General features: G+C 39.3%; 1 protein-coding gene and 1 long non-coding RNA gene across 13 annotated transcripts in view; both read right to left on the reverse strand.

Moving 5' to 3' along the window:
* LOC148005993 (uncharacterized) overlaps positions 1-27,409 on the reverse strand; it is a 1,435,680-nt gene that overhangs the window by 499,050 nt on the left and 909,221 nt on the right. The window lies entirely within an intron of this gene.
* Positions 175-25,839, reverse strand: Nasp (nuclear autoantigenic sperm protein). Of its 12 annotated transcripts, NM_001436698.1 has the most exon segments (17): positions 175-933; positions 1,231-1,359; positions 2,038-2,115; positions 2,204-2,260; positions 2,751-2,917; positions 3,022-3,210; positions 3,615-3,688; positions 3,797-3,882; positions 4,423-4,502; positions 9,122-10,102; positions 10,720-10,829; positions 12,895-12,975; positions 17,444-17,554; positions 21,117-21,164; positions 24,406-24,487; positions 25,189-25,286; positions 25,747-25,786. In NM_001436698.1, coding segments are annotated over 14 exon segments (2,232 nt in total). In that variant the 5' UTR covers positions 21,125-21,164; positions 24,406-24,487; positions 25,189-25,286; positions 25,747-25,786; the 3' UTR covers positions 175-852.

A 27,409-nucleotide genomic window follows, 5' to 3' on the forward strand; every position in this document is an offset into this window, starting at 1 on the left:
TTAATTCATGCACCCTTACTGTCTTAGCACCATAAGATGGTATTTATATCTGACCAATTAGACACCCAGAATTGATAGACCAGTTTGCCACTCAACCCCATACCCCACAATGAGGTACGCCAGGCAGCCCAGGACGTTCTTGTAGTCTTTCAAGTATAATTCCAGAACAAGGGCTTTGTTAAAATTAGCATATTTATTTTTATAGACAAAACTGCACAATATAACAATTCCACTTATTGACATATTGTAATCTTTCTATACAGAAAATAACGTAACAGACTTCTCCATCAGTCTTCTACTTGTCTCCCACTACAGTGTGATCCTACGGAGTATCTAACAACAGTTTTCCTCAGGAATCATTTCCCATGTTTCTGCCAGTTTTGCCAGGGCAGGATATTATGGCCTTAAATGGAAACCAGGTGAACAGAAGGTAGGCACAAACCAAGACCTGGGTCATATTCCATGCTCCATTTTCAGCACCAAACTGATTTCTACCAGTTCTTGTTTAGCAGACCCCATCCAGGGACAGCACCATGGAAAGCTTACAAGGTATTTGAATTCAGCCAAATATTTGGAAATAGAAACATAGCACCAGTAGATGAAGGGCCTTAATCAACTTGATCACCTCCACATTAGACAGGAAGTGGGTTGTGCAGTAGCAAAACACAAGGCATGTATACACAATATAGAGTGCCCCAAAACAATCCACCAATATTTTTAAGAAAAAAGCCATCAAAGTCTCAGCTGTTGCCTACAATCTTTATTGGAGTTATACAAAAAGAATCCCCAAAAGTGAAAAAATACATTATGTACAAAACCACTTTCCCTCAGGAGGAAGGTTCTGCTCGCCTCTTAACATGCAGTGCTTTTAACTGTAGCTGCAGAGTCCACTGTCCCTTCTGCTGTTGTCTGGCTCTCAGCCTGATTCTCAGCCTGAAAGACAAAGAGCCTAGCTATACTTACCCTGACGTAAGTCATCCCATCGAATGTAACAGCAGGCTTCAGTCCTTCCCAACCAGATGATAGGGCTGACAAACCCAGGCCATCACACAGAAGGATAAAGTAGAAAGGATCAAATAGTACTGTTAACCAGGTACTCTTCCAGATTCACTATTAATAACATCATATGCATTTTAAGAACATTCATTTTTCATATACGCACTTGAGAGGCCTGGCTTCCCAGAGCTAAGAACAATGTGTGAGGCAAGTGGCCAGTCTTACACTACCCACCTCTGCCTCCATGTTTTCTGAAACTTCATTTCCACTGGAGACAGCATCTCCACTGCCTCCATTCACCTCTGGTTCTGGTTTAGCTTTCTTTGCATCATCTTTCCGGGGACTCTCTTCCTCTGGTTTCCTCTAAAGGTAGAATTGTAAAGGTTCCTGTTTTATCTTAAGAAAACAATTGCAGAATAATCCTAGAGGCCCCATGTGGTGACAAAAACGCTGACTCTCACACAGCCTTGGGGATGTGCTCTCTAGTTACAGGGTAGTGCTGAGCATAGATGATGCCACAATGTCCTTTATCTTAAAACTGACATAGTTGGGGTTGGTGATTTAGCTCAGTGGTAGAGCACTTGCCTAGGAAGCACAAGGCCCTGGGTTCGGTCCCCAGCTCCGAAAAAAAAAAAAAAAGAACCAAAAAAAAAAAAAAAAATGACATAGTTAAGGCACACAGAAGTGAGCCAGGTTAGAGATCTGAACAATGAAGAAGCACAAGCAAGGATACAGAAGACTTACACCACAGGGTAAGGATCACTGATGGGACTTACTGGCACAAGGCAGAAGTGTGAGAAGCCTACTATAGAGCAAACCAGCAAGATTCCTACACCGTACTCACCTGTTCAATCCTCCATGAGATTTCCAAATAGCCACCAGGCTAAGAAGTTAACCCATTCCCGCAAAGCTTTGGCTTCTTTGAAATTGAATTGTCTCACTGTGCCACTCAGGAGGGTGAATCTATTATTCCTAGTGTATTAATACAGACTTCCCACCCTCAGAATGCAGACACTGTAAGTAAGTTCATGTAAATGTTACCTTCTTTCTGACAAGATGAGAAATATCAGTGACACAGTTTGATGAGGAAGCGCCATCTGTTGGTTTTCTACTGGCAATCTGGCGAAAATGAGCCTTTGTTAGTTATGAATTTACAAAAACCTTATTAGAGTCATAGTAGGCCTATTGACAGAAACAAGATACACACCATGGATACCGAGGCACCAGCTCCACTAGGAGTGAAACCTGAAGTAGAGCTCTCGACCTGTGAGAGACAGACAAGCATGTTACAGCATAGAACCCACACACTCAGGCTCAAGTTGCCTACTGCATTGCAGCAAATTCTTCAACACAGACACCTGAGAAATCCTAAGTGGACAAGACATTAAACCATTCTGTCCTATTTCCAATACAGAGTATATACCAGCATGCTGAGCTAGGAGCAGAGTCAGGCATTTGTGACTAAGAGACTCCATTTGTGACTTAAGCTTTTTCTATATGGTATTCTCAAAAACACTTTACAAATAGTAACACAATATTTATACTGAAAGGCAAAGAAATGTCCAAGGTTAAACAAAATAGCAGTGACAGAATCTACACCTGTCTCCTGCACACAAAGCACAGGTCTAGCTCACTCACATTCTGATCAACTAATTCAAAATCGAGTCATGAGAAAAGTGCCTTTAAAATGGACTATAAACATTACCTGTACAAGTATTTTATTTAAAAAAATTTTAAGATAAAACTCAACAAACCAGAGTGGCCTTCAGAGCCAGCTCAGCTACATTCCCACTCCGCTGAGACTCCTTTGCATCCTCTATCTTCTCCCGAATCTCGGGGAGCAGTTCTTTCAGCTCCTCGATTTCTTTCTCGTATTCAGTAAATGATCCTTCAGCCTCCTTCATCTGCTCAAGTAGTACAGCTACAAAGAACAGCCTTAAGTCATTAACAAAGAACCCAGTGTTTTCCCCACGATATAATCACTGTATGTATCGTCTAAACAGGAAGTCATTACTGCTCACTTACCCATTCTCTTCTCAATGACGTCAATAGATTTGCCAAACTGTGCTACAGCCTCATCATACTGAGAGTTGTAACCATAGGCCAAACCCAACTGGTAGTGAGTCTCCGCAAGGAGACGATCGTGAGCTTCCAAATACTGCTCTTGCAGGCTTAGGCAAGCCTGAAACTCCTCCACAGCTTGGATATAATTCTCTGATAAATGAAGAAATAACACCATGGACAGCATTTAACATAAAAGCAGTTCACGAACGGACTCATCTCTCCCCCTTTCCAAACAAGGTCTCACTATATAGATGTGGATGGCCTGGAGTCACTGTCTCCTGCAGAATGCTTGGATTAACTCTCAGGATATATGATATGGGCTACAAGGCTGTTAGTGCGCTAGATGCTATAGGGAACGCAGACCCCCCTATTCCTGCCCATATTTTGTTTTATATAGAGATAGCTTGTGCTAACATTTCTCCTTTAGTCAGCAGAGAGCTGAAAAATCTGCCTTTGTAATTTTGAATGTTAAAAAAGTCAATTCTAAAGAAAACAGGAGGGGAGAATGGGGACACAGGGAAAGGTAGGAGACAACATAAAGGAAAATGCATTACCAGATTCAACACTAACTTCTCCAAGTTTAAGATGGGCTTGTGCAGCATAAAGCTGGGCTTCTTTTGTTTCTTGCCTAAAAGAAAGATTAGTAAAGCCTTAAAAATAATTGTCAAATCTTAAACTGCTTTCTATTTTCAACCACAAATTCCCACATGAGCCCAAAAACACCAAGAGTTTTTACCTCTTAAAAATAATCTTGGCTAAATCTAGCATATCCCAGGCAAGTTCTAAATTCCCAATCTCCTCTTCTTCATTTTCTTGAAGAGTCTGAAATATATCCGAATCATTGGCATTAGGCAAAAGAACAAGACAGGAATCTTTTTAGAGAATAAATCTTTTTTTTTTTTTCCCTCAGAGCTGGGGACCGAACCCAGGGCCTTCTGCTTGCTAGGCAAGCGCTCTACCACTGAGCTAAATCCCCAACCCCGAGAATAAATCTCAAGTGTATAATTTAATATAATTTAAAAAAAATTCGAGGGGTTGGGGATTTGGCTCAGTGGTAGAGTACTTGCCTAGCAAGTGCAAGGCCCTGGGTTCGGTCCCCAGCTCTGAAAAAAATAGGGGAAAAAAAAAAAAAAAAAAAGTCGAAGTGCAGGCCTTCTCCCTAAAACCTACACCAAATGTGTACCTCCTATAAGGTGTCTCCTTACCTCAGTGAAATAATTATAAATTTGTATTTCACCTTATAATGAAAAAAAAAAAATCCCTAAGCCCTACCCAAGGAACAACTACTTACCTTGCCTATGTTAGTAACCCACAGCCCTACAGTAAGGAAGCTGTAATGGCACTGAAGGAATGACAGCTTACCTTTTTTTCAAGAACTGATTCATTTGTTGTTTCTTCAGCCTTGTCATTTTCTTTGTCTTCTTCCTCTGAGCCTTCAGTTTCTACAAGAAAAAACTCCTCAGTATTGAGATGTAACTAAAAGTATTTCTTGTCTGGTCTGACTCTGATAAGTATCTGTCAACCTACATTCTCAGACAGAATGGAAAAGAGGCTAATCCAAGTTAGCATTTGATCTGAAGTTTATCCTCAGTCAGTGGTTACTAGCTAATTCAAATCTAACCTACACTAAAATATATACACCTTATATATTCATCCAAATATCAGTTAAGAGACTAATGATTTTCTTTAAGTTTAAGACTAAACCTGGTGATTCAGAGTAAGAAAGATCACCTATATATTGCTTCCTGTAAAAGTCTCCCATCTACTCACCGAACAGGTTTTACTCATTTGTTAAGATAATCACATTATACTCAAAGTATCAAAACATACTAATCTCAGACCATTCAGAATACCAGAAACTAGCGTTCCTACAATAAGCTATGGGGAAGAAGGGAAATGTCTTCATCAGCTCTCCTCAATGAGCAAGTCACAGACTCCAGCCAGCTCAAAAAAATTGAGAATAAACAACTAGTTACTTTAAGATTTAAGTGTGTAGCCACCAACAAACTATGCTGATAGTTACACATCAGTTTTTCAAATAAGCTTTTATAATTACTATTGATAAGACAACTTAAAATTCAAAATGTCAGCTGTTTTAGTTGATACAACAAATTCACATAGATTAATAAGGATATACTCGTTGTCATCTTTCCTTAAGCTAGATGGGGATTTTTCTGTAATTGTCTTTTCCTTCTCAACGAAACAAATCTTACTATATACCCCAAACTACTCTCAAAGACCCAGGAATTAGCAATATTTCTGCATCTCCCTAGTAGCTGGGAGTACAGAGCTGCTACTAGTACATAACTTTCTCCTACCAAAAAAAAAACAAAACTAAAAACAAAAAAACAGATGTCACCACTCTACAACCTATATATAAGAATAGAAACAAAAAGAGTTGGTTTTCATAATTTTTTTTTTGGAAAGACAAGTTATATCCTTGGCTATTCTGAAACTTGCTATATAAACCATTCTGGCTTCAAACTAATCTCTGCTTCAAAAGTACTGACTAAACATGAATTCCATAAGGCCTATAGAACCTAAATGACAGTGGTTTTATCTGCAAATCAACGGTGTAATGAGAATAGGTACAGAAAATTCCTATAAATTGCCAATAGCTAGCACTATCAAAGTACTTGAACAATTTGTAAAGAACAATCTAGTTAACTATAGAAACCCTGTGTAATCAAAAGGTTCACATTTTTTTTTTTTTTTTGGTTCTTTTTTTCGGAGCTGGGGACCGAACCCAGGGCCTTTCGGTTGCTAGGCAAGTGCTCTACCACTGAGCTAAATCCCCAACCCCCAAAAGGTTCACATTTTTGTAAGGTGTGTATCCCATGGAGACCAGAAGTAAATGTTATGTGTCTCCCCTGACTCCACCCCCCCCCATTTTCTGAACAAGGGTCTCTCACTGAAGCTGGAGCTCAACAACTGGCTACTTCACAGGATATAAAAGACTTACTTTTATGTTTTTGACTATGCAACTCAAGTGTTTCTGAAACACAGTCACCAAAACAGTTTTTAAAAAATTTTCTTTTAGAGTTTAAGAGATGGCTCAGTGGTTAAGAGCACTGACTGCTCTTCCAGAGGTCCTGAGTTCAATTCCCAGCACACAGTGGCTCACAACCATCTGTAATGGGATCCTATGCCCTCTTCTGGTGTGTCTGAAGACAGTGACAGTGTACTCACATGCACAAAATTTGAAAAAAAAATTTTAAAAAGGATTTAAAAAAAAAAATCATGGATGCCCATGCACAGAGTACAAATACCTGTGGAGGCTCAGAAAAGGGTTCCACCCTGGAAGTAGAATTACAGGAAGTTGTAAAGTGTCTAATGTGGATGTTACTCGGGTCCTTTTCAAAAGCAGTACCTGCTCTTATCCACTAAGCTATCTATTCAGCTCCAACATTTTTTTCATGTACTTTAGTTTTCTAAGTTTAAACTGGATGACTTCACCCAGCCTCCAAAATAATCCAAGAATGCATAATTAAATATATGTGCTTCCACAATACCAGGCATGGAAGGAGGATCATCAAAAGTTGGAAAGTGAGGCCAGGTGATAGTACCAGATGCCTTTAATACCTATACACACAGTAAGCAGGCTGACCTCTGTACATTCATTCAAAGCAAGCCTGGTCTAGAGACTACTTACTGAGGTCCTGAATAGCCAGGGCTATAAAGAAACCCTGTCTTGAAAACAAACAAACAAAAAGGTAAAGGCTAACAAGGGCTATACTTTCATTTATTAGTGAAACTAAGTTAGATGCAATCTCAAAAAAACAAAACTACAGACATATATTTAAGTATCTGGTATCTGTACCTATTTGTACCTATAACAAAGTGTCATGAAATTTAAGTTGGCATACAATAACTTGGAAATTTATATATTAATGACCTGAGAATAATGGGTTTCTCTTGAGAAATCTGTTATTGCCTTTATGGGATAGTGGTGATGAGCTAGGTTAATAAAGAAAGATACTAACTGTAAGACTTCCACACTTAGTAACCAGTGATCAAACACTAATGGGAATATACATAATGTCCCAGCAAATATAAATTTAAGTATTTTCTGACCTTCTTGCAAATGAGTATTACTAGTCATGTGCATATTCCATTTTCTTATTTTTAGATCTGATTTTGTGACATACTTAAAATATGCCAAAACCAAAATTAGAAATTAAGAAAATATATTAAAGATAAATAAGCTATGCAATCCTTACATCTATTTCAGGCCAGTCTAGATTATAGCGAGAACCTGCCTCAAAAACAAATAAATGAGAGTATACTAATTCTAGAATTCCTTCAGGTAAATCAAGTACCCACCCTATCAGTTAGCACAGACCACCTGAGCATAATTTGATTAAATTTTCGTCTACTTACCAACCACATCTAACATGATAATAAGAAATCTGTATCAGGGATATAGATATGCCAGAAATGGTAACAAGTCAAGTACCATGAAATGGGTTGTTATTTTCTTGTGAATTTAGATCAAACTTTGCACATGCCAGGCAAGTATTCTACCACTCAAGTGCCAGCCTATGCACTGGGGTTTTAATTGTGTGTAGAAACCCATGTATGTGAATGTGGGTACATACATCATTGCATCTGTATAGGGAAGAAAATGGCCTTGGGTGTCTCAGAGATGGGACAGGGTCTCTTTTGTATGCAAGGCTAGTTGTTCCACAAGCTTCCATGAAATCTGTATATGACTGCTATCTCTCCTTAGAAAGACTGGTATGGAGGATATGACAACTTTTATGTGGATTCTAGGAACTCATTCAGACTTAGGTTTGACATTAATTATCTGTGCTTTTCACCCACATAGAGGATGTGGATTAGCATTTATCCAGTATCATGGAACCAACCATAGAAAGTGGCTGCACCCTAAACTAGATTCACCTATCTCTATTAGATGTGATGAAGGTTTTCTCCCCAGACCATATTTATAAAATCCACAAAATTTTATTAGACAAAGAACATTGGAAAATGTCACTTATAGGGCAGAATATTTGGTTCATTAATACAGTATCTGGCTAACACATGAGGCCGTGTGTTCAATCCTCAGCACTTCGGAGTGGGGAGGGGGAAGAATCAAAACATAAGAGTTTCAAAAAAAAGACTGAGGAATTCAATTCTAAGCTTTCTATTAAAGAATCCTGACGCCCAAGAAGCCCAACACTGCTACCGCTTCACATCTGACTATGTCTCTGCTGGCTGGAGTGCAGGGACCTGCACATAGGCAAAAACTTACCAGAATGATCAAGTAATAAAGATGGGTCACTGAAAATTCTTAAGACAACCCGTAAAATAGTTTATCAATTATGCAGAAAATTATTCATTGAAATATACCTGTAATTAATGCCAATGTTAGATGAAACTTAAGTACAGTAGAATCCCCAACTGAGCACAACTCAAGTCAGACGTGCCAATTGGTTAGAGGCTTAAAATTATTGATAAAATTGAATCTGAATTAAGCCAATAACACTATAGTTGATTAGCAGCCAAAGCAAGCATTAAATGAAGAAGGAAAGCAACAAAAGGGATAATGACTAGGAACTTCGCTATCTCTTTCCCCTGAAGAGGGCTACTGAAATTAATGTGAATAATCCCCTGAACATCTCTATTAACTAAATGTGAAAAGGGCACCAGAAAGTTAAACTGACTTCACCTAAATGGCATGCCTGCTTAAGTGTACCAATTCAGTGGATTCTACTGCTCTGTTCCTACTTCCTACAGAAGAGAAACCATGTGGAGAGTAAATTTAAAAATCCAAAAGCATGCAAGTGAACATCCATTCAGCATTCTCTGCCAGCCTAGCCTACTATGTCCCTAGCTATCCCACAACCCATTTCTAATCCACCCTTCATATCATTTCATTGGCAAGCATGACATAACAAGTTACTATCCGCTAGCCAAGTTTAAGAAATCAGAAGACCTACTTTGTAGTTTCTAAAGGCAGACTGAAAATCCTGAATGGAAGGCTGACTTTTACAAATGATTAGTGAGTCAAATCTAGACATGTACTCCACCCACTGTAGCTCTATCATATCCCGGTTACCTTCACCCTCTTTCATCTGTTCGTCTCTCTCTTGTGTCTCTTCATTAGCAGCTATCTTAAATTTGTCTTCAGGTGCTTTCTCCGTGGCCCTCTGGGCTACCTTGGTCTCAACCCCATCTCCAGCTGCCTCAGACTCTTCTACAGGAGGCATAGCTTCCTCCTGTTCAGGAACCAGCTCTGCCTTGACCTCCTCTACACTTGCGCCATCTTTAGTTTCTGACAGTCTTTCTGCAGAATTCTGTGGTTCACTAGGAGTTTGATCTCCTGCAGATGATTGTCCAACAACTGGACCATTGTTGGGAAGAACTGTAATCTCCTGCCCTGGCTTCTCAGAGACTTCTGATCCAGCCTCTGCAGCCACTACTGGTGATACTTCAACATCTTGCCCTGAGAGTTGCATAAGAACAGCCTTTCCTAGTTCACTCTCAGAGATAGCTCCCTGATCCTTCGGCTCCTCCCCACCCACATCCACTGACTTGACTTCAGAGTCTATTTCAGCTTCTATTTCTACCACCTTCATTAAAGTGTCCTGCTTTTCTGGAGCCCCAATAGTCTGATCTTCTGAAGTTTCTTTTGGCTTTTTTTCTAAGCTTATCATTTCCTCTCCCTCCTCCTGAGGCACTGCTTCTCTGAATTCTTTATTTTGAACATAAACTCCAGAAATGGATTTTCCTTCCTCAGTACACAATGATTCCTGTTCTGTCTTCCCAGAAGTGACCTCATCTTCATTCAGTCCTGGTATTGCTGCTTCTTTTGCCTCTTCAGAGGATTCAGTTAACTGCTTTGAAGTCGATTCAACTTTTTCCTGGAGCTTCTCTGCAGGCTCACTTATATCCATATCTTCTCTTCCACCCTTCTCCACTTCACTTTCCTGTTCTTTATCAGTTTCAGGCTTTGTCAGAGACTGGCCTTCTGCTTTTTTGGCTTCTTTTTCTCCCATGGCGTCATAAACCTGTTCTCTCAACTCTTCCCTTGCTTCCTCTACATGGTTAAAGAACATGAAGCATAAACATGTCTCCAAGTTTAATGATAAAAGCATAAATTGAAAGTAGAAATACATTCCCTTTAAGCCTAAGTTTTTTCAGCTGCCCCCATGAGAAAAGCAAAGGGAGAAAGGGAGAATCCAAGCTAGCAAAGCAACATACTGCAAAAGAAATGAAGCCTGTAGGTTCACATCAAGTAATCTGTTACTAGTCAGAAAAGACATGTCCAGCTTTCCTCCTCTTAAACATTATACTTATTTGATTTGTAAAATTTTAACAGCCAAACTTAGAAAATATTTAATTTTCTAAGAGGTACAAAACAGCAGTGCTCCAAGGACTATTAAAATAACTGAGCTATGCAAGGTGTTTTAACATTAGCATCAGAAAAATTTTTTTTAATATTTAATATACCAATTTAAAAGAATTTATCTATTTGATACATTTATTTATTCTCTTAGAAGCTCACTACCACTTTAGTTACAGTCTACACTTACTACATCAGCCCAAGTATCTCTGGAGAGACCAACCACCATAAGGAGAACCCTATTTCCACAACTTATTTAAAGGAAGTATCAGTCGTCGCGTCTCTTGACTGTAGCATGCAACTCTACATACCATCTACATTATCATTATTTTCTACCAAAGATTCATCTTCTGTTTTTTCTCCTTCTTCCTCTTCTACATGCACTCCTTCTAAGGCATTTCCCAACACTCCATTCTCCATTCTATAAGAAGAAAAAGCACAAAAGTATAACTAGTTCCTAAAAATGTATTTTATGACTGGGGGAAAAACGCAGAAAAAGAAATCAAGTAAAAAGAAAATAAATAAATATATATTCAAAACAGGAGTAGTTCTACAAGTTCCAGGCAGCAAGACATAGTCTTTAAAAATAAGGAGTGTGGGGGGAGAGACGGGCTGGAGCAGTGGCTCAGTGGTTAACGCATTTGCCTCTCTCCAAGAGGACCTGATTTCAGTTGCTAGGATCGATATTAGACAGCTCACAAATGTCTGTAACTCAAACTTATGAGAACTGAGAATTCTGGCCTTAGGAAGTACTTTGCACATATGTGCACAAATCTACCCCTATAGATAATTAAATAAGAGAAAAAAAAATTTTTTTTTTAAAGACAGTTCCTTTGTGTAGCCCTGGCTGTCCCGGAAGTAGCTCTGTATACACCAGTCTGTCCCCAAACACAAGTCGGCTTGCCCCTCCTTCCCAAATGCTGTGACACCACTGACTGGCTAAGTAAGAAAAACCTGAAAGAAGGAACAGCAACAGTAACAAAACCACTAAACCCAGTCTTATGTCACATGCCTTTAATCCCAACAAAGGAATAAGAATCAGGCAGTTCTCTGTCAGTCCAAGACCAGGCTGATGTATATAGTAAAACTTTCTATAGTGCTCTGAATGAGAATTGCTTATGTTAGAATCCTTGATCTCTAGCTAGTGGAACTATCTGGAAAAGCCTTGTTGGAAGAGGAGTGCTACTTGAGGGTGGGCACTGGCATTTCAAACTTCCAAGCCATCCAAACAATGTCTACTACCCCAGTGCCATGCCTGGCAGCCCTGTACCATGCCTCCATGATAGTTATGAAGTCACCCTCTGAAACTAAGTCTCCAATAAGCTCATTTCGATAAGATGCTTTGATCAACTAAGACACCCCCATATCAAAACAAACGACAAAGAAACAAAACCAACTACAAGCTCAAGAAAGACAACCAATGATGAAAACGTTAAGAATAATGAATGCCCAGCTGTAAATGGAACTTCTGTATCACCTCTTCCATGGTTCAGAGAACTCCAAGAAGAGGCACAGAGGATGAATAAACTGGAGAGGAAGGGTGGAGACACTGAGTTCCAGTATGACAAGACAAGAGCACTTTCTGCTTAATAGCAACTGTGCTTAAGCCTACATAAGATTGCCACAGGACTGGCTGATTTTTATGAACAATTAAAATATACTAAAGAAGCCATAAGATGCTAAGAAAAAGAAGATTCTCACTTGAAAATTACAAATAGTGATTATCATCTGGAGACTAAAACATCTATCCATTTCATTTTGTAGCAGGAACACACTATATTTTCTAAACTATACCAAAGTATACTCCCATTTCCCTTAAATGGCCAGTGACATTCTGTGAACTTAATGCGTTAGTACTAAATCACTTCGTACTAATGTATTAAATGTTCTGAATATTCAAAATTGTGTAAAGACTGATCAGTTAATATTTTGTATATCCTCAAAATAGCTTTGCTTTTTTATACAAGTTGTAAGTTAATTGATTAATTAGTAAATTAATAAATTGAACATTTATATAATAAATTTGTTGAGCAGTTTCCAACAATGTTAATAAGTCTTTGTAACTGGAGAGAAAGAGACAGGTCCCTTTTTTTAAGTTAAGCTACAAAACTTAAACTTGGTCCCCCTGCTTCATCCTCCCCAGGTTTTGGCAAATTCAGGAATATGGAATCCAACCAAACAGAAAGTCTTATTTACTAGATATTTTCATGTGTGACTTTCAAATTCTACTCCATACAGTCCTTGTTGAGTAACTGTTTTGAGCTTGCTCAGAGTGTCTTACTGTTCCTTACTGTCCATATCTCGGTATTAAACTCTGATCAACCACTGATTATTGAAAAGATCATTGCTTCTACTAATTCAAAACCTCAAGATGTAATTTCATTTTTTGCATAAACAATTTTAACCAACAAGGAAGATTTAATTTTTAAAAAGACCAAAGTGACATAAAATATTCCACTCATAAAATGAGGCTTTCCAAGACATACCTGGCCAACTCCAGAAGTGACTTCCCATAAAAAAAGAAGGCTTCTCCACACTCATTAGCCGTTTCTCCATACTTCTTACCTCTATAAAGAAAGTAAATACCTAGTCTGAACATTTTTAATTGCTGGTTAATAACACATAATAGTTAATGTTAAATGTTCTAAATCTATATATAGTGTATATTTTAAGTGTCACTTATAAGAGGTATTCTCCTGCCACTTTATAAATACCATGTGGTCCAGAACTGTTAGGTTCTTTGGTTGGGACTTCCATGATGAAAAAGAATCATGGAAAGCTATTCTGAAATAAAAAATATTATTTCTGATTGTGTTGTTTTTTTTTTAATTTTCAACTTTTTTTTTATTAACTTGAGTATTTCTTTTTTTTTTTTTTTAATTTTTTTATTTACTCATTTATTATATATAAGTACACTGTAGCTGTCTTCAGATACACCAGAAGAGGGCATCAGATCTTCCTTACAGATGGTTGTGAGCCACCATGTGGTTGCTGGGAATTGAACTCATGACCTCTGGAAGAGCAGTCGGGTGCTCTTAACCACTGAGCCATCTCTCCAGCCCGAGTATTTCTTATATACATTTCAAGTGTTATTCCCTTTCCCGGTTTCGGGCAAACATCCCCCTCCCCCCTCCCCTTCCTTATGGGTGTTCCCCTCCCAACCCTCCCCCCATTGCCACCCTCCCCCCATAGTCTAGTTCACTGGGGGTTCAGTCTTAGCAGGACCCAGGGCTTCCCCTTCCACTGGTGCTCTTACTAGGATATTCATTGCTACCTATGAGGTCAGAGTCCAGGATCAGTCAATGTATAGTATTTAGGTAGTGGCTTAGTCCCTGGTCTGATTGTGTTTTTAATTTATTTTTCTTCATTCATTAGTGTTTTGCCTGCATGGGTGTCATAAGCCCTAAAACTAAGGTTATAAACAGGTATGAGCGGCCATGTGGGTACTGAGAATTGGACCTTAGATACTCTGGAAGAAGAGTCAGTGCTCTAATTCACTACAACATCTGCCAGTCCCCAAAGGAAAATACGGAAACGAGGATGCCTAAACCAAAACCGTTTTTTAACTCATAACTAGCAATACACTATTAAACTCATAACTACTAGCAATAACTATTAAAAATTCTTCCTAAAATTTTCTATTTTGGAAAACGCAAATGTTATTAACTGCTCAGAGCTTTTTTCTTAAAACGGTTGCCCAGCATGGTGGTACTCAAAGTTTAATCCCAACACTCTGAAGAGGTTGACAATTATCTACCAGGCTAATTTAAGGAAGGAGTTCCAGGACAGTCATGAGTTCCAGGACAGTCAGGGTTACACAGAGAAACCCTGTCTGGGGGAAATAAGCATAGGAAAAAACAAAACAAATAAACAAAAAACTAAAAAGGTGGCTGGAAAAGCTGGGCAATTTAATTCCAGCACTTTGGGAAGCAGAGGTCAATGCTGGCTTTTGCTGGAAGCCAGCATGGTCTCCAGAGTGACCAGGATGACCAGGAATACACAGAGAAAAGTATGTCTAAAAACAAAACAAAACCAAAACCAGAACAAGAACAAAAAAGGGAGCTGGAAAAAGACAAGTGAAGCACTTGTTCCTGGCACCCAGGTGGTTAACGACCATAACATCAGTTCCAAATACAATATCTTCTTCTAGCCTCTTGAAGGCACCAAACAAGCACACATACATATATACTCAACATCTAGGGCTGGAGAAATGGCTCCGTAGTTCAAGTACTACAAATTCCAGCTCTAGAGAATCCAGAACTCTCTTTGAGCCTCTAAACTACTGAGCATACCTGGTAGACATAAAACATTAAAAAACAAGAAACAAGAAACAAGGCTTTCGTGGAATCCAAAGACTAGCATAAGTCATACAAAATTAAACCAACTAATGTTTTAAGACTGAGACAGGGCTGGAGAGATGGCTCAGTGGTTAAGAGCACCAACTGCTCTTCCAGAGGTCCTGAGATCAATTCCCAGCAACCACATGGTGGCTCCCAACCATCTGTAAAGAGATCTGATGCCCGCTTCTGGTGTACTTATATATAATGTGTACTTATATATAATAAATGAATAAATCTTTAAAAAAAAAAAAAAAAAGACTGAGACAAGGGGACTAGAGAGATGGTTCATCAGTTAAGAGCACTAGCTGTTCTCCCATAGTACCCAGGGTTCGATTCCCGTCACCCACATGGCAGCTCACAGCTATCTAACTCCTTTTCCAGGAGATCTGACACCCTCACATAGACATATATGAAGCCAACACTAATGATCATGGAAAAAAGTAATAATTTATAAAAAAAAAAGTGATTATAAGACAAACTAATCAAGAAGAATTGTATTGAAGGTTATGTTTAAGTGAATTTCATTAGAACAATTTACCTTAAATTTTTTTCCTAGTCAACGAAAATTTAACTCAGTTGCTTTTGCCTAGAATATGTGAGGACTTAAGCTTTTTTAAACCAACACTGAAGAGGAAAAGATTCCATTATATCCTTTCTGACAGGACAGCCAAAATGTTGATCTTTCCAAAATTCTAAAGAATAAACTAAGAGTGTTTACTTAATCTTTAAAAACCCATGTATTGGGCTGGAGAGATACCTCAATGGTTAAGAGCACTTGTTGCGGGGGGTTGGGGATTTAGCTCAGCGGTAGAGCGCTTGCCTAGGAAGCTCAAGGCCCTGGGTTCAGTCCTCAGCTCCGAAAAAAAGAACCAAAAAAAAAAAAAAAAAAAAAAAAAAAAAATAAGGTCCACATTCAATTCCCAGCACCTACAGGTCAGGTCAACTTACAAGCACTTCTAATTCCTGTTCCAGGTGATCGATGCCCTCCTCCTGGCCTTGCTGAACACCAGGCATGTACATGTTCAGACACATACATGCAAAATACCCATTCACGTATTTAAGAAAAAACAAAAACAAAAACAAAAACCCGTGTTTCATTTCTAAACCCATTTTTATTGAAAACTTTCCAACACTTACAGTTTACACTGATTAGTTTTTGACCACTTGAAACAAACTACAGTTATCTGGGAACAAGAATCTCAACTGAGACAATACCCAAGACAACCTGCAGTCTATGGGACATTTTCTGAATTAATGATTAATATGGGAAGGCCCCCCATCCATTGTAGGTAGTACCACCTATGGGCAGGTGGTCATGATAGTCTAAGAAGGCAGAGTGAGCAAGACATTGAGAACAAGCTAGTAAGCAGTGTTTGTGCCCTGAATTCCCTCAATGATGGAAGTATGATCTGGACATGTAAGCCAAGTAAACCCTCAATACTTAATCCAAGTTGACTTGGGAGCATGGTGCTTACTTATCACAGCAATACCAGGGTATAAGACACCACAACATATTTGTTCTTTACTCATAGCACAGTACTAAATACCACAGCCCAAATTTACTAAGTCCAGACAGAACAGAACAAAGGCAGGCCCAGTGATTGCTATAGACATCTAAGAATAACATTAGTCTGCATGCTGAGAGAAGAAATTGGGCACAGGCAAAAAGTAAATATGAAACCTACAAAAACTTGTCAGGATTTTTTTTCCTAGTGTGAATGAAAACGCATGACTAACTTTCAATTGCTAGAAAAACTGTCATAGAGACATCTAGTTCAAGTTCAGACAAAGTGATTAGGAAAAGGATATTTTGAAGAATAAGATTACTAATCTGTTTGACACACAGCCAACTCACAGCTCCCATCATACTCCAATCAGTTAATGTTTGGAAAATGCTATCCAAAACAAATTTAGTAGCAGAAATTAAATCAAGGGTAGTCAAGCTGGAGAGAAGGTTGAGAGCTTTAAAAAAAGCTGCTGCTCTGGCAGAGAAACTAGGTTTGATTCCAAGCACCCACACATTTGACAACTCACAATCTACTACAAAAGGTATCCCAATGCCCAAACTTGGCCTTCATAGGCACCTGGCACACATATGCCATATATACATACTTTCATGCAACACATAAAAAAATTAAAAAATAGAAACCAAACTGATATACCCCAGTAGAATAAGGAAAGGGCTTAATGGTAATATACTTACTTTCCATCTAAAAGAACTTAGAATTAAACCCAAGTATCTACTTCGAGACAGTTTCTCTGTATACCTGGATGTGCTAGTACTCCCTCTGTAACCCAGGCTGGCCTCTGCCTCCAAAATTCTAAGATTAAAGGTATGTTCACAACCATTCAACTCTCAAACATGTTTTATATAATAAAAAGTAAAAAATTACTTATGTGTCCTTATTAATGACTATGATAAAAATCACCTTATTCAAAAAATTAAAGACTGAAATTACTGAGTGATATTTAGGTTTTAGAATCATGAAAAAATTCATCCTCAGAAAATAAAAAGCCAGAGTTGTTTTTGTGGTTCAGCAGATTACACATGGGAGTTCACATATATAGATAGGCAAGCACTCTACCATCATGCTCCTATATTTCTACCCTCATTCTTCCTTCTTTCTCCCAATAGAAAACCTGTTACAAGTTTGTAAGCAATATACTACTGTTTTACAATAGAACAAATACTTACAAAAGACTAGCTGCTTCTTGGAATGCATTAACAGCTGCTGGAATGTCACCCATCACCAGATGTTTCTGTCCTAATCCCAGTAGTTTCTTAGCTTCACTATCCACATCCAGACTGCAAGAAAAATATCTTAGTGTCAAATATTGTTCCCATCAATACTCATTGGATATCTTACATTTAAACAATTGTTAAAATAGTTGTTAACCAAGTTGTTAACTTAACCAAGCATGATGCATACACCCATAATCCCAACACTCTAAAGGAAAGGCAGGATGCCTGAGAATGAGCTTGAACTACACGACAAGATACTACATGAAAAAAGAGAAGACCTGCTAAGTCACATTTATTTACAAAATGAGGAAAAAGATTAAAAATGCAACTTTCACAAAACCTTATAGGTCATACTGTTATAAATAAATGCTAACTACACAACAAAAAAACCACCAAGAAAACCAAAAGACATACACGTTTATTAGTTAAAATTAAAAGTAAAAAATAGTGGGTTGGGGATTTAGCTCAGTGGTAGAGCGCCTGCCTATCAAGCACAACGCCCTGGGTTCAGTCCCCAGCTCCGGGAAAAAAAAAAAAAAAAAGTAAAAAATATGAAAAAAAAATAGACAGGTATGGTTAATGATGGAGCCATAACTGTGCTTTCTTAGCATGAACAGAACTTTACATTCAGTCTTTAGTACCATATACACGAGGCATGGTGGTAGATACTAACCATTCTCAGGATATAGAGATGAGCCTACATGAGTCCCTATCTCAAAGGCAGAAAGATTGTGTTGTGGCACACAGCTTTGATTCCAGAGCTCACAAGAAATAGGCAAGCAGTTCTCCATGATTTGAGGCCTGGGCAGCTATAAAATGAGGCTGTCTCTTTTCTTTAAAAGGGTTTTAAAGAAGGGGGCATGGTGCACATACATATATACCAGGCAAAACAACATACAAATAAAACAAAAATAAATTTAAAACATAACAAAAACAAAAAGAAAAAAAAAAAGGAAAAACACACAAAGGCTGACTTGGGAGTCAAAAGCTTTGCCTAGCATGCATGAGGCCTTGGATTCAACCAAGCTCCCGTACCATAAAAGAAAAAACACTTAGGAAAGAGATAGTGGTTGAGACAGGACAATATAATACTAGCATAAATAAACAGACCAGACCAGAATTCAAACTAGATTTACATAATTCAGTCAATTAATAATTTAATTGGAGCTGGAGAGATGGCTCAGCTGTTAAGAGCACCCGACTACTCTTCCAGAGGTCCTGAGTTCAATTCCCAGCAACCACATGGTGGCTCACAACCATCTGTAAAGAGATCCGATGCCCTCTTCTGGTGTTATCTGAAGACAGCTACAGTGTACTTATATATAATAAATGAATAAATCTTTAAAAAAAATTTTTTTGACAAAATTATCAATCAATGGGAAACAGATTATCTTATCTTGAAATAAATAACTGATGTTAAAAAAAAAAAAGATAGGTGTATGGAGAAGATTAGGGGTTAAGAGCACTGGCTGTTCTTCCAGAGGATTTGGGTTCAATTTCTAACACGCACAGGATCTCCCATAATACTAATAATAATATGGTATGTATGTAACCCCAGTTCCAGATAATCCATTGTCTTGTCATCATGTAGAATCCTTTATGTATATGCAGCATATAAGCTCACATAGCTATACATACATACACTAAAAATAAAAAAGATAATAATTTTTTTTTCTTTTCTTTTTTTCGGAGCTGGGGACCGAACTCAGGGCTCTACCACTGAGCTAAATCCCCAACCCCAAGATAAATTTTTTAAAAAGTAAACTGAAGGGCTGTAGAGATGGTTCAGCGGTTAAGAGTAATGACTGCTCTTCTAGAGGTCCTCAGTTCAAATTCCAGCAACCACACAGTGATTCACAACTGTCTGTAATGGGATCTGAAGCCCTCTTTTGGTGTCTTAAGACAGCTATAGTGTTCTACTCATACAACTTGATTTAATTCCTAGCATTCTATATACACAAGTTGTTATCTGACCTCCACAATCCATGCTGTCACACACACACACACACACACACACACACACACACACACAGTGCTTTAAAAGAAAAAAAAGGAGGGGTGGAACAGAAGCCAGGTGGTACATGTCTTTAACCCCAGAATTTAAGAGGCAGGTGGATATCTGCAAATTCAAGATACCCAAGACTACATAGTGAGACTGACTCAAAAAATAAAAGGAAATATGGATATAGCTCAGTTGATAGTTATTTGTCTAGTACGCAAAAATCCCTGGGTTTAATCTCCAGCACTGCATAAAAGCAGGTATGGTACCATAGACCTATGACAGCAGTTGGAAGGAGACAAAAATTTAAAATTTCAAGATCATCATAGGAAATACAGGGAGACTAAGGCCAACCAGCGTTATATGAAACCCTCCATAGGGGTAATACCCTAAATAAATAAGCTAGGTGTGGTGGCCTATGCCTTTGATCCCAGCAGAGGCAAGCGGATCTGAGAATTCAAGGACAAACTAGTCAACATAGTGAGTTCCAGGATACAGAGAAACCCTGTCTGGGTAAATAGGCAAACTAAATAAATAGGAGCTCAGTGTATTAGCTCAATGGCTAAATCTCTTGTTGAACAAGCATGAGGACTAAGTTGCATCCCTAGGACCCTCTTAAATGCAGGATAGACCCACTCGCATTTCCAGTACTTAGAAAGTAGAGATGGGAATCCTACTCAGCAAGACCTGGGTTCAGTTGTGAGATCTACACTCAATGATCAAAGATTCCCAATATCAATCTTGTCCTACTTAGCTTTAGCTGCCAACTAGACATACCCTAGAGCCATTTGATTACCAACCAAGGAATAGCCCAGAATCAGACTGAGGGAAGCACCATCCCTAGAAAGATGAACCTCCATTGCAAAAAATAAACAAAACTGACAAACAAACTTGCTGAGCATGAACCTGTAAGCAAACCAAAGAAAACAGCAGAGTTTCCATGGCTCCCACTCTGATTTTCCTTACTGATGCTTGAAGTGTTAAGCCCAACCAATCTTTTCTTCCCCAGGTTGCTTTTACTCAGTGTTTCATAATAGTTAACAGAAAACAAACTAAGATAACTGGGGTTACTTACAAGATGTAAGCTCAATTACTTTTTTATTTTTCTGTTACTAGAGACTAAACCTTGATTCTCAGGCATGCTAAGAAAGCATATTAATAATTAAGCTACACTGAAAATCTTAATTTTCATTTACCTCAAATTTTAATACTGGAAACAAACACTGTGATTTGATCCCCCTAAGGAATGCTCTCATTTTAGACAAAACATCTTCCAAATACCCAGGTATTTGAAAAATCTGTTAGCAGTTTATAGTAGTCATCATGGCATATCCTTTATTTTTATTGGAGGGATATCAATCAGGTTTACCTACTATTGGGTTTACATTAGTGCCGATTATATAATGAAAGGGGCAGAACTTCTTTATAAAAGACATAAATGAATCCCTGAACAGGTTTTTCAGACCACAGAGGCATCTAAGAAGAAAAGGAGAGGGGCAGAAGGTACATTTCCAGAGATACTACTATGAGTAAAGCCTCAGATTCCATCCCCAGTGAGCAATCTGCCCTCAGTTATATAACTTCACTTGTTTCAAATACAAACATCATTGTACCATATAACCTTACCTCTCCATTTTATCTGCAGAGGTAGAAGGAGCAGGAGCATCTTCAACTCTATAATCAATAAAATAGAAAAAAGTTAAAATGGAGGATCTCTTAAGCTTGGGTATTAAGTAATATCAGAAAAATACAAAAACATAAAAGAAATTTTAAAAACAACACAGATATCAGGGGAGTGGGTGGTATACGCTTTAATCCAAGCACTCTAGGCCAGCCTGGTCTACAAAGTAAGTTCCAAGACAGCCAGGGCTACACAGAGAAACTGTCTCAAACACACACACACACACACACACACACACACACACACACACACACACAGAGCAAATATTTACTGACTCATATGCATTACTAAGTTCAATTCTTTGGTGAGTGGGTAAAGTCACACTTCCTTCCAAGCATGACAACCTAAGTTTGATGACTGGAACCCACATGGTATAGGTTAGAATGACTCACATTAACTTGTTTTCTGACCCCTACACACATGTCCTCCCCTTACTACTACACAAAATTCAAATGTAGCTTAATAAATAAAACTTAATCCTTGATCACTGAAACAAGCAGCAACTTTCCTATGACGAACCAGAAAAAAACAGGCACAATAATTTAAAAAGCAGTACTTTCAAATGCAGGACTCAACAAAGCAGGCTAACTACCAGATCCTAGAATGGCCTTTTAGATTCCTATGTACAAACTCTAGATCAGCTAGTTATATTCCCGTTGATTGTTTCACAGATACTAAGCAAAATTTTCAAATGGTAGACTTAAAGTAAGTGATCTACCACCCCCGTCCTCTATCCAAGGACTACAAGATTATACTGATCCAAGGAACACGAACAAATGTATTAAGTACCATGATTAAAGGACTATATTTTTATTTCCAATATGTAACAGATGAAATAGAAGATATCACAGGGCAATGCCAGATTATGCTGTGTTTCTAACTACACTAAAGCATTGTACATTTCATTGTATCTACCATTTACAAAACATTATTATAAATTCACCTCTGCCGCCCAAGTACTGGAATTAATAAAGGTGTGTGTGTCACACTTAGCCCTAAAAACTAATTTTATGTGTTTAATTTTAATTGACTATACTCACAAGAATAGGCAAGTAATTTGCAGTGTTTGTTGGTTCATGCTGTAATTAATCCCAACTCTCAGGAAGAGACAGGAGAATCAAAAAACAAAAAACAAAAACATGTGGGGCTGGCAAGATGGCTCAACAAGTAAAGTGCTTGCTTGCGGAACTGATAGCTCAGGTTTGAGTTCCCAGAACTCACTCCTGAAAGGTGTCCCTGACTACAAGAGTGCTCTGGCACCACACATACACATATATACACAACAATAACCTTAATACTTTTCAAAAATATACTTTTTCTGAAATACAGTTTCTCCGTGTAGCCTTAATTATCCTGGAACTAGCTCTATAAACCACACTGGTCTCAAACTCAGAGATCTGTCTGCCTCTGTCTCCCTAGGAATGGGATTAAGTATTCCACCACTACCCAGTTCAAAAATATACTTGTTAAATAAATTATCAGGTCAGGAATGGTGGTCCATGCTTTTAATCCCAGTACTTGGGAAGTCAGCCTGGTATACAGAATGAGTTCAAAGACAATCAGGGATTCACAAAGAAAGTGTCTCAGAAAAAAATAACAACCACGGGATCTTAAATCCTCTTCTGTCTTCCTCAGAGATCAGGCATAAACATGATGTTCACATGAATACACACACATATTCATACACATACATGCCAATACATAATCACTGAATTTTAATAATCTTATGATACAACGATTTTTAAAAAATGTGTCTGAAGGGGTTGGGGATTTAGCTCAGTGGTGGAGCGCTTGCCTAGCAACCGCAAGGCCCTGCCTGGGTTCAGTCCCCAGCTCCGGAAAAAAAAAAAAAAGAAAAAGAAAAAAAAAAAAAAAAGTGTGTCTGAAGACCAAACATAGTGATGCACAACTTTAATCCTAGCATTTGGGAGGCCGAGGCAAGTAGATCTTTGTGAGTTCCAGGTCTACCTGGTCTACATAGTGAATTCCAGGACAGCCAAGATATAGAGAAATGCTCTCTCAAAAACAAAAAAAAGTATGTGTAGATTTTTTTTTATAAGTAGGCATGTAATTTTCTGTAAATACCCATCCAGGAAGCTGGGAATTACTTCACCAATAGCTAGAGTTTAACTGAACATAAATGAATACATGAAAACTTTACTTTTAAAGTTTGTTTATACAGTCGTTTAAAAAAAAAAGCTGGAGGCTGGGTGGGGGCAGTACACTCCTCTTTAACCCTAAGCACTTGGGAGACCAAAGCAGTCAGAAACTCTTCTCTTGAGTTCCAAGGCAGCCAGGACTACACAGAGAAACGCTGTCTAGAAAAACTGAGAAAAGGGGCGGGGGGAAAAGCTAAAGATCTAATCCAAGATACTATGCTAGGTAAGCACTCCCAAACTGTAAAGTATTGGGGGGAAAAAAAGGATCTCCGATGTAATACAAACAGCTGTTCAGAAAGCACCATAAATGGATTCATTCTGTAATATTATCTACAGAATTCCCAAACTTAATCTACTCTGGTCCTTAAAAAAAAAAAAAAAAAAGTTGGGCTGGAGAGATAGCTCAGTGGTTAAGAGAACTGACTGCTCTTCCACAGGTCCAGAGTTCAATTCCCAGCACACACATGGTGGCTCACAACCATCTGTAATGGGACCTGATGCCCTCTTCTGGTGTGTCTGAAGACAGCTATAGTGTGTGTACTCATATACATTAAATATAAAAATTTAAAAAAAAAAAAAAATCAATGAAGAGGAAGTAGAGTGGAATCTAAAATCAAAACTGCACTTCCCAAATGGTTGAGTGGTTTGAGAACCACTGATTTTCAAGAACGTCTAGGAAAGGAACCAATGTGATAGGGTAAGCAAAGACACTATGATCTCTGATAAAATTGTACTGAGTGAAATGTCAACTAAAACATAAACCTATAGAAAAAAAACCACTCAGATATCTCACAGACACCTTTACTTTTACCCAAAGCAATACTTCTAAATGCTCAAAAAACAGAAAAAAATAGAATCAAGTACCTAAAAAAGGCATGGGAAATTGGAAAATCGAACCTATTGTACGGAAAATACTCTTTTCTCAAACTGATGGAGGTGTCTCTGCACTAGGCGAAATAGTTCATGTTTGATTAAGCCCTCAAATTAGGTCATTCCTCCTTTGGGATCCTTTCGCCTAACAAACTCATCTAGCAAGTAAACACTACTTAGACTGAAAGCTCCACGCAGCCTTTACCTTAGACGCTACACAAGTGAAATGTCTCTTGAAGCTACAAAATCTCCGACTCAGTGAAAACCTAAAGAACCACGACACTTCTCTGCAAAGGATGAGAGTTACAAAGCTTCAGTCCCGTAACCACCCTCAGATTACTGTAAACCTGGTAGGAGTATAGAATAAAATTCGCTGCGCCCAACCGCAGTGGCAAAAGCAGCCTTAACTCCAAACAATGGAGTTTTCCCGCCTCCTAAAAGCCCCGCCCACTCCTAAGAGCCAAAAGCAAGACCGCCGGAGTGCAAAGCCCCGCCCTCTGAGAGGCCCCACCCACCCGAGTCCCCAGTTCCAAGCCTTCACCCTCGTGTGGCTTTTTTTTTTCTTTTGGCGCCAAATCTGTTGGCCAATTTCTAGGTTCGTCCACAGACTCTCTACAGAGGCGCACCCTAGGAATGGGCGGCCGGTAGAGGTTCAAGAACCGACTGGAGCCGGGCCCCGCCTACCTACCGGCAACCTCGGGCCGGGGGTGGAAGAAAAGGGGCCGGCGATGGAGACAGCCACCGCTGCCCCCGGCAAGATGGCGGCCGTGAAAAGCCGGGCAGGGGGCGCCAGCCACCCGCCGTTAACGCTAGTGCGCCAGCTCTTCGCAAGTGGGACTTCTCCACAAACCAACCCTCTCCGAACGCCCGCAGTTGTTTAGGGGAAGGCAGCTGTCCCACCCACCAGTCCGTCCCGCCCGCGAAGCCAAGTCCACCAGCTCTCCCTGAGGACTGGCCCGTGCCTCAAGCTCGCCACAGTCCCGCTTACTTGTCAGCGGAAACCAGTTCCGCGGCGATGGCAGCAGTGGCTGTAGACTCTGTGGCCATCGTTCCCCTGAGGTGGTGGGCCAGTGGGCAGTATACTGCCTGCGAAGAAAACGAGAGAATTCCAGACAACGATGACTTACTCAGGTAGAGAAAATGGCAGATTGGAGACCCCGCGCGGTTGAGGCCCTCTTATATACCAGAGCCCCTTGCCCCGCCCATCCACTTCCGGATCCTCCCCCTCGTGTTTAAAGGGCTAGCATTCAACACCTTTCTGTCACAAGGACACACAGCCCCTTATCCCTTCCCGTTTGGTTATCTTCCCGCCCTGGCCCGTTTTTCCTTAAAAAAGAAAAAAGAAAAAGAAAGTAAGATAGAAAGGAAAAAGAAAACAAAAATCAAACAACTTCCTGCTTCTGTGGCTAGTCGTGTTAGAAGCACCAAAATCTCGGTACTACTTCTGAATGGGAGCCAGCCTAGAGATTCCACAATTAAGTGGAACCAGTGAGTCTCTGCGACTGTGGAAAAAGTAGTCCCGAGGGTTTCTTTCTGACGGGGATACCCGAGAAGGTGACAGGTCTTCCCTATGCCCTCTCAGTCTTAACGGATGGAAACGCAAGAGCTGGGCACGAGTACAGCAGCAACGGCTAGAACTGACCAGAGAGACGCGTGGCTCTGGGCCTCAGCAACTACTGACGAAGGAAGATGCTGCTCTAGGATTGGCTACAGATAAACTAACGCGCTTGATTCAAAACTCAGAGGAGCAAAGGGATGTGAGTGTTTAGATCCACCCCCTCTGACTGATCCAATCCGTTGATGCCATCATCTTACTCTACCCATTTCCAAGTTGTTGATCTAAATCCTATACTTAAAACACTTTAGTGGTTGGGGATTTAGTTCAGTGGTAGAGCACTTACCCAGCAAGCACAAGGCCCTGGGTTGGGTCCTCAGCTCCAGGGGAAAAAAAAGACATAAAACACTTTAAACATTTTAGCTGTCTATTTTTTTTCTTTCATATATATTAGACAGGGACTCACAGTATATCCCTGGCTAGCCTGAAACTTACTATTTAGACTGGCTAACCTCTAACCCACAGAAATCTGCCTGACTGATTGCAAATGCTGGGATTACAGGTGACCACTACCACACACATATTGTTTTACAACCGTTTATAACTCCAGTTCCAGGGCATTCAATCAATCCCTTCCTCTGACCTCCAGAAGCACTAGGCATACACACAATACACATACATGTATGCAAGTAAACACTCATACACATTAAATAAAAGTAAGTGTGGCTGGAAAGTTACTTTAGAAGTTAAGAGCACTTGTTATTTTTGCAAGGAACCGTGTTTCAATTCCCAGGACCCGCAAGTAGGCTCACCACTTCGTTAGGCACCAGGCACATGCATGATGTGGTACACAGATATGAATGTGAGTAAAGCATTTACTCACACAAAATGAAAAAAATCTAAAAATGAATAAATAGAAATAATTGGATTCTTTTAAAAAATAACTTTTTTTGGAGCATGGTGGCACACATCTTTATAATTTATTGTATTTGATGTACATTGGTATCTTGCCTACACGTATGTCTGTGTGAGGGTGTCTAATCCCTTGGAACGGGAATTACAGATAGTTTGTGAGCTGTCATATTCTCCAAGAATAGCCAGTGCTCTTTAACAGATAAGCCGTCTCTTCAGCCCTAGCACACACATTTAATCTTAGCACTCAGGAGGCAGAGGCAGATTGGTCTCCCTGAGTTCAAACCCAGCATGGTTTACAGAGCTGGTTCCAGGATAGCCAGGGATACACAGAGAAACCGAATAACCATAATAACAATAATAATGACTTGTTTAAAAATCCAGTGTGCTCACAAACATCTTCTTCAGCATTACAAAGGCAGAGACTGTTGAGGCAGCCTAATCTCTATGGGGAATTCCAGGACAGCCAAGGCTTCTCGGAGTGAGATCTTGCCTCAAAAAAAAATCTTTGATCTTTTAAATTATGTATACAAATATAGATTTGTGATTGTGAGTACACTGAAACAAAGGTAAGAGAAAATGATTGGCCTGGAGCTGGGATTACAGATAGTTGTGAACCTCCAGGTATAAATGCTAGGAACCAAACTCCAGTCCTCTGGAAGTTACAAGTGTTCTTAACAGATGAGTTACAGACATTTGTAAGCTAATATGTGGGTGTTGGAACTCAAACCCAGATTTTCAC

The sequence above is a fragment of the Rattus norvegicus genome, chromosome 5, assembly GCF_021556685.1.
Source record: "Rattus norvegicus strain SHRSP/BbbUtx chromosome 5, alternate assembly SHRSP_T2T, whole genome shotgun sequence".
NCBI lineage: Eukaryota > Metazoa > Chordata > Mammalia > Rodentia > Muridae > Rattus > Rattus norvegicus.

Excerpts from the sequence above, each read along its gene's own strand:
- Nasp (XM_087548258.1), bottom strand. The coding sequence starts at position 25,247 with ATGGCCACAGAGTCTACAGCCACTGCTGCCATCGCCGCGGAACTGGTT. Across the intron at positions 12,976-17,443 it reads CAAGAAGCAGCTAGTCTTTT|AGGTAAGAAGTATGGAGAAA; the intron begins GTAAGTATTTGT and ends CTTTCTTTATAG. Across the intron at positions 2,116-2,203 it reads CTGGTGCCTCGGTATCCATG|ATTGCCAGTAGAAAACCAAC; the intron begins GTGTGTATCTTG and ends CATTTTCGCCAG.